General features: G+C 47.6%; 1 protein-coding gene across 7 annotated transcripts in view; it reads left to right on the top strand.

The window, feature by feature from the left end:
- The window catches only part of LOC115148806 (angiomotin), a 48,102-nt gene that overhangs the window by 27,188 nt on the left and 6,113 nt on the right, over window positions 1-14,801 (top strand). For 5 of the 7 annotated variants that reach the window (XM_029691051.1, XM_029691056.1, XM_029691053.1 and 2 more), the window contains 6 exons: window positions 386-1,433; window positions 4,818-5,409; window positions 5,571-5,715; window positions 10,742-10,834; window positions 11,170-11,315; window positions 14,004-14,153. In XM_029691051.1, coding sequence (XP_029546911.1) covers window positions 386-1,433; window positions 4,818-5,409; window positions 5,571-5,715; window positions 10,742-10,834; window positions 11,170-11,315; window positions 14,004-14,153 — 2,174 coding nt within the window. The remainder of the gene's footprint in view (window positions 1-385; window positions 1,434-4,817; window positions 5,410-5,570; window positions 5,716-10,741; window positions 10,835-11,169; window positions 11,316-14,003; window positions 14,154-14,801) is intronic. The other 2 variants (XM_029691055.1, XM_029691054.1) reach the window with 2 other exon arrangements.

Below are 14,801 nucleotides of genomic sequence, written 5' to 3'. Positions count from 1 at the left end.
TTCTGGTTTGGGCTGAACTACCTCTTGAGTGGTTGTGGGGCGGTTCACATCTTCACTTTTCTCAGAGGATAGTGGTGGTTCAGTCCGTTTGTCATTGTTTTCATCTCCATTCTGTTTCACCTTAACATCACTTATGTCCGGTGTTCAGTGTGCTCAGCTATGACCCTCATGAGTGTTGGGGGTGGTTGGTAAATGGCTTGTGTGTTCTCTGACTGCCTCTCCTACTCTCGCTCACTCACTCTCTCCACCTTTCACCCTTCTCTCCCCCATCTCCTCTCTCCCTGCTGTCACCCACTCCATCTCAACCTCTCTATTCAATCCCTTCTTGACTCATCGCCCTCCTCCCCTCACCCACCCTTCTCCATCCCAATCTCCCGTCTCTCAGGGAACATCGACCGCGGGCGCAGCTCGTCCTTCCATGAGGTGCGTGGTCTTCGGGAGGCTGAGATGAGGGCGGCGGCCGACGAGACATCCAGCAGCAGCAGCGGCAGCAGCAACACCGTCCTGCAGCGACTCCTCCAGGAGCAGATGCGCTATGACGAGGGACGCAACTACCAGCTGGCCATGCAGCAACAGCAGGAGCAGCAACGACAGCGGCAGCAGCAGGAAGGAGGGGTGAGCGGGGGCTACCCGGGCCAGGGAGGTCCCAACGACGACAGGCACGACTCCATGGTGCCCCACATTGCCCGGCAGGAGCCCCAGGGACAGGAGCTGCAGGCGGACAGTGGCATGGAGAAACTGGGCTCCCGCGGTGGGGGTAGTAGTGGAGGAGGAGGGATGAGTGGTGCTGGGGGAGGGAGCGGCCAGGGTCCCAACCCAGAGGACTTACCCACCTACGAGGAGGCCAAGGTGCAGTCGCAGTACTTTCGCGGCCACCCGCACCACCAGCTACAACAACAACAACAACAACAACAACAACAACAACAACAACAACAACAACAACAACAACAACAACAACAACAGTTGCCTCCGTCGGTGGGCGCAGCATTTTACGTGACGGCCGTAACCAACAATGGCAAGGTGCGTACGGAGGGGCGTCCCACGGTTCAGCGTCTGAGCAGCGGGGGAAAGGTGCACCAGGACGACGGGCTCAAGGACCTGAAGCAGGGCCACGTGCGCTCCCTCTCCGAGCGCCTCATGCAGCTCTCGCTGGCCACCAGCGGGGTCAAGGCCCACGCCCCTGTCACTAGTGCCCCTCTTTCCCCCCAGCTGCCCCCTCCGGGTCCGCCGGGGGACTACTACAAGCCCTCGGGCCAGCACCGGGGCCCCCCACCTGACTACCCCTTCAAGAACATGGGCTCCTCTCCCAAACAGCTGCCGCAGCATCAGGAGCAAGGAGGGCACTATTACCAGGACCATCGGCCAAGGGAGCAGGGCAGGAACGAGGTGCCACACGTCCGCTACCAGCCTCCGCCAGAGTACGGCTCCTTCAGGTGAGTAAGATAAACGGACTCACTGGCCGTACTGACTCGCTGTCTGACTGTCTGAAGGAACATCCTGCCTGTTTGAGCTATATCACTTTTACGATAGTATCAAACTTTTAATAGTGCCATGTTGTTGATGTGGCTACCAGTACTTAAGTAACGAAAACTGATAAAGTCTTGGTTAATTGAATGACACACACCTGGCTCAGCTGAGAAACGCACGCCTAACATGACCTAGAGAAACGCACGCCTAACATGACCTAGAGAAACACGCGCCTAACATGACCTAGAGAAACGCACGCCTAACATGACCTAGAGAAACACACGCCTAACATGACCTAGAGAAACGCACGCCTAACATGACCTAGAGAAACGCACGCCTAACATGACCTAGAGAAACGCACGCCTAACATGATCTAGAGAAACGCACGCCTAACATGACCTAGAGAAACGCACGCCTAACATGACCTAGAGAAACGCACGCCTAACATGACCTAGAGAAACGCACGCCTAACATGACCTAGAGAAACGCACGCCTAACATGACCTAGAGAGACGCGCGCCTAACATGACCTAGAGAGACACACGCCTAACATGACCCTAGAGAGACACACGCCTAACATGACCCTAGAGAGACAGACCGCCCTAACATGACCCTAGAGAGACAGACCGCCCTAACATGACCCTAGAGAGACAGACCGCCCTAACATGACCCTAGAGAGACAGACCGCCCTAACATGACCCTAGAGAGACAGACCGCCCTAACATGACCCTAGAGAGACAGACCGCCCTAACATGACCCTAGAGAGACAGACCGCCCTAACATGACCCTAGAGAGACAGACTGCCCTGTGTCTGCTGGCTATTTATTTAAAGTCTCTTCTGGGGTGGCATCCATAACTTCAACAAATTACATACCCACTGTGTCTTGAGCTTTTTTGGACAAGGCAACATGATTGAGAGCTTTTCTTCTAATGTTCGAAGGGGTGATTTAGGCTTTTAGTGGTGATTGTGACTTGGGGTCATTGCCTACACACACACACTGCTAGAGGGTGACTTACTTGTCCTATCCATATATCATCCTGGCCACCTGCCTGTCTGGCTGCCTGTCTGTCTGGCTGCCTGTCTGTCTGGCTGCCGCCCTATCTGGCTGCCTCTGCCTCCCTTACTACCTGCCTCTCTACCTGCCTGCCTGCCTGCCTGCCTGCCTACCTACGTCCCTCCCTACCTGCCTGCCTACCTACGTCCCTCCCTACCTGCCTGCCTGCCTACCTACGTCCCCCCCTACCTGCCTGCCTGTCTACCTACGTCCCCCCCTACCTGCCTGCCTGCCTACCTACGTCCCTCCCTACCTGCCTGCCTGCCTACCTACGTCCCTCCCTACCTGCCTGCCTGCCTTCCTACGTCCCTCCCTACCTGCCTGCCTGCCTACCTACGTCCCTCCCTACCTGCCTGCCTGCCTACCTACGTCCCTCCCTACCTGCCTGCCTGCCTACCTACGTCCCTCCCTACCTGCCTGCCTGCCTACCTACGTCCCTCCCTGCCTGCCTACCTACGTCCCTCCCTGCCTGCCTACCTACGTCCCTCCCTACCTGCCTGCCTGCCTACCTACGTCCCTCCCTACCTGCCTGCCTGCCTACCTACGTCCCTGCCTGCCTGCCTACCTGCGTCCCTCCCTACCTGCCTGCCTGCCTACCTACGTCCCTCCCTACCTGCCTGCCTGCCTACCTACGTCCCTCCCTACCTGCCTGCCTGCCTACCTACGTCCCTCCCTACCTGCCTGCCTGACTACCTACGTCCCTCCCTACCTGCCTGCCTGCCTACCTACCTACGTCCCTCCCTACCTGCCTGCCTGCCTACCTACGTCCCTCCCTACCTACCTACGTCCCTCCCTACCTGCCTGTCTACCTACGTCCCTCCCTACCTGCCTACCTGGCTACCTACCTACCTGCCTGCCTGCCTACATCCCTCCCTACCTACCTGCCTGCCTGCCTACGTCCCTCCCTACCTGCCTGCCTGCCCACCTACCTACGTCCCTCCCTACCTGCCTGCCTGCCCACCTACCTACGTCCCTCCCTACCTGCCTGCCCACCTACCTACGTCCCTCCATACCTGCCTGCCCACCTACCTACGTCCCTCCCTACCTGCCTGCCCACCTACGTCCCTCCCTACCTGCCTGTCCACCTACGTCCCTCCCTACCTGCCTGCCCACCTACGTCCCTCCCTACCTGCCTGCCCACCTACGTCCCTCCCTACCTGCCTGCCCACCTACGTCCCTCCCTACCTGCCTGCCCACCTACGTCCCTCCCTACCTGCCTGTCTACCTACGTCCCTCCCTACCTGCCTGTCTACCTACGTCCCGCCCTACCTGCCTGCCTGCCTGCCCACCTACGTCCCTCCCTACCTGCCTGCCCACCTACCTACGTCCCTCCCTACCTGCCTGCCCACCTACCTACGTCCCTCCCTACCTGCCTGCCCACCTACCTACGTCCCTCCCTACCTGCCTGCCCACCTACCTACGTCCCTCCCTACCTGCCTGCCCACCTACCTACGTCCCTCCCTACCTGCCTGCCCACCTACCTACGTCCCTCCCTACCTGCCTGCCCACCTACCTACGTCCCTCCCTACCTGCCTGCCCACCTACCTACGTCCCTCCCTACCTGCCTGCCCACCTACGTCCCTCCCTACCTGCCTGCCCACCTACGTCCCTCCCTACCTGCCTGCCTGCCCACCTACGTCCCTCCCTACCTGCCTGCCCACCTACGTTCCTCCCTACCTGCCTGCCTGCCCACCTACGTCCCTCCCTACCTGCCTGCCCACCTACGTCCCTCCCTACCTGCCAGGCTGTCTGTTTAGGGGAACAGGTTTCTTGATTAGCTGGAAGGCTTATGAGGAAGGCCTGTTGTTTCTCACACACACGCTGAGCCAGTTGTCGGGATAGAGGGGATAGACACATCCGGTTCTGCCTGTTTCCCCTCCTGCTTGATCATTTGTTTACCTGAAAGTAAATAATTGGCAAACAGCTATGAATACCACAGCATTTTAATCATCAGCTGAAACCTGTGGCAACACGATCGTTCGCTCTCTGATGACGTCTCATGTAGACCGGAATGTTTGCTTATTTCCAAAGTGGTTCACAATAGTTTTTTGGTCAGTTGAAAAAAAACTTGTTGGCTTATGGCAGGTGAATCACCATAGTTTACATTAAACAGATAGTATCATTGTCTATGTTTTGCCTGGTGATATATTTATATAAACAAGCACTAAGATAGAAGTTATGATAATATCTATGGACTGTTAGTCAGCTGTGCTTGAGTGACCCAAAGACCCACATACAGTCAACAAACGAACATTCCAGTAGTGTTAACCTCTCTGATTGGCTGTCGTGTCCACAGGTCCAATAAGGAGAGCTCCGTCCACTCCCAGAGGTCTGTCCATCACCACAGCCCCACCTCCTCGGTCACCTCAGTGGGCTCTCTGTCCCGAGCCCAGTCCTCCACCCTCAGTAGTCTCCTCAGCGCCTCCCACCCCTCCCACACACACCCCCACCCCCAGGGGGACCCCTACGCCTCCATGGCTCCCCGAAGTCCCCAGGGCCCTGGATCACACCAGGGGGGTCCTGGATCACACCAGGGAGACCCATATTGTCTCGGGCCCATGCACCCTCCAATTCAGAGGGGCCACGGCTTCCCACACGACCCCTACGGCTCCACCTCCAGGATGCACCACCAGCAGCAGCACCACCAGTATCAACAACAACAGCAGCAGCAGCAGCAACAACAACAACAACAACTCCAACACCAGCACCAACAGTACCACTCCCAGTCATCCCAGGGCCACCCTTCCCAGCACTACCCCCACCCCCAGGGGGACCCCTTCGCCATGATGTCCCGCGCCCAGCAGATGGTGGACATGGTGTCAGAGGAGAACCGGCTGCTCAAGCAGGAGATGGAGGTGTGCTGCGAGAAGGTCACCAAGCTGCAGAAGGTAAAAGGCATACAAATGTAGATCTGAAAGGTTTGAATGGGTATAAGCAGTATGGTTATAGTTCCACCTTCTTCTGCCATATTGCATACACCAATCCAATCCTTTTAGATCAGCACGTGCTTAAGGGCTAGCCCCTCCCCCCTCTTTCTCTCCCTGGTCAGTTGGAGACAGAGATCACGCTGGTGTCGGAGGCCTATGAGAACCTGGCCAAGTCATCCACTAAGAGGGAGGCTCTGGAGAAAACCATGAGGAACAAGCTGGAGCTGGAGGTGCGCAGGCTGCACGACTTCAACAGGGACCTCAGAGGTGAGAGGTCATAAACAGCTGGAATATCCAAGGATACCTGTTCATGGATTAAACCTCTTCCATGTATTACTTTTTGTGAACAAAAAGTGTGTCCTTTCTGCATTCGATGTAGGATTCTTCAGCTTAGCCTGCATATTTGTTCAGTAATATGCATTTATTCATGTTCAGAAGACAGGTTTGGTTTGCATTGATTCCATTGTTACGTTTGATTTAGCTGGAGATATCCAGCTTCAACCAATTCCGTCTGGTTCAATTTATAAGCATTTGACTAGAGTGCTGTGATGTTGTTGAAGCTGGTGTTGTTCATAATGTTACTATTGTGTATTGACTAGGGCTGTCGCGGTGACTGTATTAGCGCCATACCTGGAGTCATAAGTCATGGCCGCAGTAAAATTCCACGTGACTGAGACACAGGAATCTCCTTTTATGCACTCTGGACATGCTTTGGTAGTACCCAACTGTCTAGCTACCATCAGGTCCTAATGGCCTGGTACTCAGAGATCTATTGTCCCACTAACATCACAGCAGACACTTATCTTCAAAACTGTATCGTGATTTTCAAACACCTCACTGTGATTGATCAATTTGAAGAAAGAAGTTCAACAACAGGTTGAAACTGAGTGGAAAACATGGTCGTTGTGGAAACTGTTTCAAAGCTTAACACAAATAAAATGGACAGCACTTTATAAGGTGATGATTAATTCAAAACACCCATACGCATAGGCCTATATATGAGTCCAAGCCTGGAAAAAAAAAAAAAAAAACAGAGTTAAAATAGACTGTGCCGTTATACAATACATAGCCTACCGCATATTACGCAGGGCAGAAAATCATACAAAAAAAGGATTTAAGATGTCTTTGGTACATGATTGGTCTAGGCTATACTCAAATTAAACAAATTCTAGTAATCGGCTTTTAGTGTAGACTGTATTATTATGCATACTGGATGGACTGGTTACTTTATGCTACACTCCAAACTTTTAATCCTTGAGTCTGGGAGAGAACGTATAGGCCTAGACGATGCTGTTGGTTCATTGACTTTTCTTTTTTTTTTACCTTTATTTAACTAGGCAAGTCAGTTAAGAACAAATTATTATTTACAATGATCGCCTAGGAACAGTGGGTTAACTGCCTTGTTCAGGGGCAGAACAACAGATTTTTACCTTGTCAGCTCGGGGATTCGTTCTAGCAACCTTTCGGTTACTGGCCCAACGCTCTAACCACTAGGCTACCTGCCGACCCTGTACAGGGCGGCTTACAGACTTAGCCTACAATTATAGTGAATTTGTATTTGATTTTGAATAGCCTAGTAGTAGGGCATTTTTTATATGTTCATAATGAATAGGCTGACACATTACCTTTAGCTACAGAATATCTCACCACCATGCATTTCCATCTCCTCCTCTCTCTCCTTCATTCCTTTCTCCAGCGTGCAGAGAGAGGGGCTGTCAACAGTTTAATGAAATATGTTTTGTTATGAAAACATGTTACTATCAATGTTCTCCAACAGATTTCACTTGCCTTCCCAAATTAAACAATGTGTAGTTGCAGTCATACGGTTGGAGAGCCCATGGCATACAGAGTATCACCTGTGGTGCAGCCTCTTGGAGTGCATATGGATGACATGTCCCCCCCACTGTTCCTGCCCATTTGATAATGGGCCATTCTAAATCATTAAAATTTTTTTTTACATATTGGTAAAGACGAGTTTAAATTGAGAATAGTCTGATTAATATGATAATTTGATGAGAGAACAGCATTTGCAGCCCATATGTGTTGATTTCTAAGACATTCTAAGGTTGGTATCGTTCACAACTAAAGTTGCCAAATAACTCTAAATCCAGCAAATGGGACCTGTTTCAAATGATCACTTTTACGCTCAACATAGTCACTTCACATGCGCACTCGCTCAGTAATGGGAAAAATATCCTTTCTGTTATATTCTTGCTTATAAAATCATGTAATATAAAGTAATGGCACAGGAATTAGTGTCTTCGGAAAGTATTCAGACCCCTTTACTTTTTCCACATTTTGTTACGTTACAGCCTTAATCTAATATGTATTAAATTGTTTTTTTCCCTCATCAATCTACACACAATACCCCAAAAACAGGTTTTTAGACATTTTACTAATATTTTATTTTATTATAATAATATCACATTTACATAAGTATTCAGACCCTTTACTCAGTAATTTGAAGCACCTTTGACAGTGATTATAGCCTCAAATCTTCTTGGGTATGACGCTACAAGCTTGGCACACCTGTATTTGGGATGTTTCGCCCATTCTCTGCAGATCCTCTCAAGCTCTGTCAGGTTGGATGGGGAGCGTTTCAGTACAGCTATTTTCAGGTCTCTTCAGAGATGTTTGATCGGGTTCAAGTCCGGGCTCTGGCTGGGCCACTCGAGGACATTCGGAGACTTGTCCCGAAAGCCACTCCTGCGTTGTCTTGGCTGTGTGTTTAGGGTCGTTGTCCTGTTGGAAGGTGAACCTTCGCCCCAGTCTGAGGTCATGAGGTTTTCATCAAGGATCTCTCTGTACTTTGCTGCGTTAAGCTTTCCCTCGATCCTGACTAGTCTCCCAGTCCCTGCCACTGAAAAACATCCCCACAGCGTGATGCTGCCACCACCATGCTTCACCGTAAGGATGGTGACAGGTTTCCTCCAGACATGACACTTGGCATTCAGGACAAAGAGTTCAATCTTGGTTTCATCAGACCAGAGAATCTTGTTTCTCATGGTCCGAGAGTCTTTAGGTGCCTTTCGGCAAACTCCAAGCGTGCTGTCATGTGCCTTTTACTGAGGAGTGGCTTCCGTTTGGCCACTACAATAAAAGCCTGATTGGTGGAGTGCTGCAGAGATGTTTGTCCTTCTGGAAGATTCTCCCATCTCCACAGAGGAACTCTAGAGCTCTGTCAGAGTGACCATCAGGTTTTTGGTCACCTCCCTGACTAATGCCCTTCTCCCCCGACTGCTCAGTTTGGCGGTTGGCCAGCTTATTAAATTGATTTATTTTACTTTTTTAAATGTAGACGTTCCAAAGGCGCACATCAGCGGCTTGTATGCGTGGAGACCTGGAGATGCTAATTGTGTTTATGTTCATTAACAGTCAATTACCGTGAGACCGACAGACTTTTGCATGACAATAACCGGCTGACACATTTTCATGACCGGCACAGCCCTAGTATTGACTTTGGCACAGTGGAAAAGTACTGAGCAAAAGTAAAAGAGCAATCAATTGGTCGATCTGTCAATTAATCAATATGATCAATAAATTAGATACGTTAGTGTTTACAGGCAGTCCAAAGTCTCAATTTCATATCTTGACTATAAAGCAGACCATAGACCCTTAGCGCTCCAATCCTCACACTCTGTTTCTGTAGGAATTTCTGAGCTGAAGCTGAGTGGGTGGTGGCAGTTTCATGTCTCTAGTCTCTACTTCACTGGGCTCTTCAGTCCTGCAGAGGAAAGAAAAATCTCCATTCATGGCTCCCTGCCCAGACCGGGTCCATGGGGAGATTCCAAGCTTTTACAACAAATCGCATATAACTTTTTTTGGGGGTCTTTCCTTCCTCTCTTTTTTTCCCCCTATCGTATTGGCAGCCGTACACATGTGAAATGGATCTTGCTCCACGTTTGGGGGTTTAGGCTAAACGTATACCCCAGTCATTGTTGTGTTTCGAGAAACACGGAATGGAAATGGAACAACTGAATATTTGTTTCTGGAATGCTCTCTGTATGTTTCATGGCCCAGCCTAGTTGACTTAACACTCAACAAAATATTATTTTAAAGGTGTAAAATGCAGATATAGCTCCGCCATTTCCTGGTTGCTAAAATTCTAATAGTTCGCCTTGTTTCAGTTTGTGACAAAACAAGCAATGTATAGTGTAGAGAATCATTGTACCATCTAAACCGCTGTGAAATATCTGTTCAATAATCCAAAACATTGTATTTTCAGCTGTTTGAAGATGTAGAAAACTGAAAGTAAAAGAAGCAAAAACGAAACTTAAGCACGGAAAGCATAGAAATAGCGCACATACAACAGATCTACCGCTTCTTAGACCTGCTTTCAATGAGAATGACAGATCTATGACTCACATTTCTGTGTGAATTTGCTCGTGTCACCTAAAACGTTTGGCCCAGAAATAATGGCGTGTTTTGTTCCAGGACAATGTTCTCCTGACTCAATTCTTACCATACTTTTCAGTTCTTTCTTACTTTTTGGTTGTAGTTTACCTACAATAAGTAATTGTATGTACATGGGATGGTGGCTTAGGGAGGGTTAGGAGGTTGAAGAGTTGTGGGACCGGAGTGGGTATCAAGAGGACACTAAATAATATTTGGTGCCTGTTGTACTGATTCTGATATATATTTAGTATGTGATGAATTTGCACCATGTTTTAAAATTATAAATAATAAAGTTGTCCTCCAAAGCGAATGATGACCACCAACTCCTCTGCGGGGAAATGTGCGCATATAAAGTGATTTTTATTTTTGCTTGCTCCATTTTGCCAAGCAACCGGGTCCCAAGGCGTTTAATGTGAGTGGAACGAAGGCTGGGATCTTAAGAACTTAGAGCCGTTTCCACGTCGATTCCGGGCCTATTAAATTCTCTTCAGGGGATTATAAATTCTCTCCACCTCCATATTCCCTTAATTCCATGGGCTGTACGGCTACATTTACACAATCACAGAGCCGTATGTTGAAAGTCTGTTTGAGCTGTTTAATAGCACCAAAATCCCCATACCTACCACGCATATCCTGCATATTAACTAGAGGCTGGTTACATGGAATTTATGAGTGTTCTCTTTAAGGAGCTTTATTCCCGTTTGACCAGGTTGTGTTGCCATATTATGATCTAATTCCTGCAAATATTTGATTTACAAAAATAAGAGCATATTTATGTATGCGTGTGCGCACGCACAAGTTTGTGTGTTTACGTGTGTGTGTGTGTGTGTGTCTCTTTGGCCACTAGGCCCTCAGGCTGGCTCGGACCTGACTTTGGCAATGCCATTCTCTGTTGCAGAGCGCATGGATACTGCCAACAAGCAGCTAGCTGCTAAGGAGTGGGAGGGAACGGAAGACAACCGCAAGACCATCTCTCAGCTACTCACCCAGAGTGAGCAAATCACTCACACTATCAGGGAACGCCAGGCTAGACCAAGCCTCTCTGACATTCTACATCCACTCTGAACATACCTCTGTGTGGCCTCATCAGTTAGAAAAAGAACCAGGCAAAGGGTCTGGGGTTCATGTACTGTAAAAACACTACTTATTCAATACAGGTTGCATATTTGGAACAAAAATTACACACACAAAACACTGTTTAAGATGAATTAATATGGAGAATGCCATTTAAAAAAGTCACCTCATGACAGAATTATTTTTAGTAAATGAAAGGAAGATCACTTTTTTTAAAGGGCTAGACCTCAGTGTGTTGTTTGTGTCTCCCAGACAAAGAGACGGTGCGTGAGAAGGAGAAGCTGGAGATAGCGCTGAACTCCCTGCACTCCTCCACGGACGACCAGAGACGACACATTGAGATCAGGGACCAGGCTCTCAACAACGCCCAGGCCAAAGTAGTCAAACTGGAGGAGGAGGTGAGGATCTGACTGTCATATGCTGTGTTTACACAGGCAATCCAATTCTGATATGTTGCCCAATTATTGGAAAAAGAGCTGATCTGATTGGTCAAAAGACCAATTATATTTGAAAAAGATCCGAATTAGGCTGCCTGTGTAAACGCAGCCATGATGTTCTCGCTGTTGCTTCATGAATAGGTGATATCAGAAATGTCTTGGATACTTGAATACTTCCTGGCATTAGTTCAGTTGATTGAATGAGGGTATATTTATGCCCCCTGGTGGACAAGGTATGAGTTTCTGTTGAGTGTAAAATAATCTAGCTACAATATGTTCTAGAGGTCGACAGATTGATTTTTCAACGCCGATACCGATTATTGGAGGACCAAAAAAGGCCGATACGATTAATCGGCCGAATTATTATTATTATTATTATTTTTTTTTTAAATAAATAAAATGATTTGTAATAATGACAATTACAACAATACTGAATGAACACTTTTATTTTAACTTAATAAAATACATAAATAATGAAACATACTCAATTTGGTTTAAATAATGCAAAAACAGTGTTGGAGAAGACAGGAAAAGTGCAATATGTGCCATGTAAAAAAGCTAACGTTTAAGTTCCTTGCTCAGAACATATGAAAGCTGGTGGTTCAATATTCCCAGTTAAGAAGTTTTAGGTTGTAGTTATTATAGGAATTATGACACGTCGACTATTTCTCTCTATACCTTTGACTATTGATGTTCTAATAGGCACTTTAGTATTGCCAGCCTAATCTCAGGAGTTGATAGGCTTGAAGTCATAAACAGCACTGTGATTCAAGCATTGCTAAGAGCTGCTGGCAAACGCAGTAAAGTTTGAATGAATTCTTACGAGCCTGCTGCCGCCTACACCGCTATCAAATCATAGACTTAATTATAATAAACACAGAAATACGAGCCTTTGGTCATTAATATGGTCAAATCCAGAAACTATCATTTCGGAAACAAAACGTTTATTCTTTCAGGAAAATACGGAACCGTTCTCCATTTTATCGAACGGGTGGCAACCCTAAGTCTAAATATTGCTGTTACATTGCACAACCTTCAAGGTTATGTTATAATTATGTAAAATTCTGGCAAATTAGTTCGCAAAGAGCCAGGCGGCCCAAACTGTTGCATATACCCTGACTCTGCGTGCAATGAACGCAAGAGAAGTGACCCAATTTCCCTAGTTAATATTGCCTGCTAACATTAATTTATTTGAACTAAATATGCAGGTTTAAAAAAAGATATACTTCTGTGTATTGATTTTAAGAAAGGCATTGATGTTTATGGTTAGGTACATTTGTGCAACGATTGTGATTTTTTTTCGTGAATATTCTTTTGTTAAATCACCCATTTGGCGAAGTAGGCTGTGATTCGATGATAAATTAACAGAAGAAGATTGATTGTTTTTTATAAGATAAGTTTAATGCTAGCTAGCAACTTACCTTGGCTCCTTGCTGCAATCGCGTAACATTGCACTCCACGCAGTTTCCTCGTGGAGTGCAATGTAATCGGCATACAAAAATTACGATTACCGAGTTATGAAAACTTGAAATCAGTCCTAATTAATCGGTCGACCTCTAGTATGTTCTCTGGTTGTGTCACCATTAAGGTTGATAGCCTGAGAATATTAGTATTGAACCACAGTGTCATCCATCCTATCACCTGGTATTGATGATGTCATTGGCTGAAGACGGGGTCTGGTATGTGTTGAGTTGTGATTCATGGGGTTGGTTTGGACTGTTTAAAAGATAAGACAAACGACTGCAAAATGGGTTGTATATATTTACTCAAAACATCATTCATGGCCCAGCCTCCTAGAGGCCAGAGGAATGGCCCAAAAGACTGGCCTCTGGGTGGACCTGGATAAAACTCTCATGTGGAGCTGCTCTGAGCTTTGATACCCCTGGCTGGTTGGTTCTGTTGGTTGGCTGGTAATGTGTCTGAAATAGCCCAGACGGCTAGTGAGCCAGTTGGGGCCGAGCGAAGCAGGAAACAGACCTGGAGTGTCCTAAAAAGCACAGGGCTGTTCCACTTCTGCCCGGCACTGCCACAAACCCACGCTTGTTTCCTTGAACAAAGGCTGTTGAGTTGGAGTTTTATATCTGCCATGAAAGAGCTCTGAACAGTGCCAGATTCTTGGCCTGCTCTCTCTGTCAGTGTGGGAACTCTGTATATGCTCCTCTATTTGTCCCTCTCTTTCTCTCTTTTCCTCTCTTTTTAAAGAAAGAAGAGTGTCCCTGAGCTAAATCAGTCCATTGAGTAGAGCCAATTACAGCTCCTGCTGCAGTTCAAAGGGGCTGCAGTGCAGAGGGACATTGAAACATGGGTATTGTGGATACAGACTGCATTATCTTGGATTGGGAGGTTGGAGTTGGGTGCTGGATGTTTGGAGGAAGGGGGGCATGGGTGAAAAAGTCTCACCTGTTTCCCTGTTTCCTCCCTAGCCGTATTTCAACTCCTGTCTTTTCATTCCTTAGATGAGAGCAATTATATTGTGGTGCAAACAAGGGGAAACCATTGCTTTCACCAACCCAGTCAGAAGGGGAGTGAACAAGTCGGGTTAAAGGGAGGAGCAGGTTTCAAGAATGGAATGCAAACCCCCCACTTCCTGTCTACTTCCTGTCTGTGCCCTGACCACATCCTGTCTATGTTTTGTCTCCCTGGCTGAAGCTGAAGAAGAAGCAGGTATATGTGGAGAAGGTGGAGCGCATGCAGCAGGCCCTAGCCCAGCTCCAGGCTGCCTGTGAGAAGAGAGAGCAGCTGGAGCACCGCTTACGCACACGGCTGGAGCGGGAGCTGGAGTCACTGCGCATGCAGCAGGTGAGAGAAGCACACACACTCAGACACACATGGTGTGTTAACCTACTTGAGTAAATTCCCGGGGCCCCGTGAAAATCTAATTTGAATTTTTAAAAAATCCCCAGCAAAATCCGTCTAAGATAGAAATATCTTTTTTTTTTTTGCATGGTCTGCGTCTCAATCCACAACATCTCACGAAAAAGTCTGAACAGTTTGGGCTACATACTAAGGTGACCCTCTCACGAACACGTTCATGTCGGTTGGTTTGCTCTAGAACGCCCACAAGCCTCACAACACTCACCTGAAGGCAGCCTGGGACCAGTTTAAAAAATGAATGGAAGTACAGTACCAGTTAAAGGTTTGGACACACCTACTCATTCAAGTGTTTTTCTTTATTTTTTAAAATATATTTAAATATAATATTCTACATTGTAGAATAATAGTGAAGACATCAAAATGATGAAATAACACGTGTACCAAATAGGGCTATCTTCCGTATACCACCCATACCTTGTCACAACACAACTGATTGGCTCAAACGCATTAAGGAGGAAAGAAATTCCACAAATGTACTTTTAACAAGGCACACCTGTTAATTGAAATACCTTCCAGGTGACTATCTCATGAAGCTGGTTGAGAGAATGCCAAGAGTGTGCAAATCTGTCTTCA

Source organism: Salmo trutta, chromosome 15 (genome assembly GCF_901001165.1).
Source record: "Salmo trutta chromosome 15, fSalTru1.1, whole genome shotgun sequence".
NCBI classification, from domain to species: Eukaryota; Metazoa; Chordata; class Actinopteri; order Salmoniformes; family Salmonidae; genus Salmo; species Salmo trutta.
Note: the sequence above shows the minus strand (reverse complement) of the source record. Positions and strands in the feature narration are given on the sequence as shown.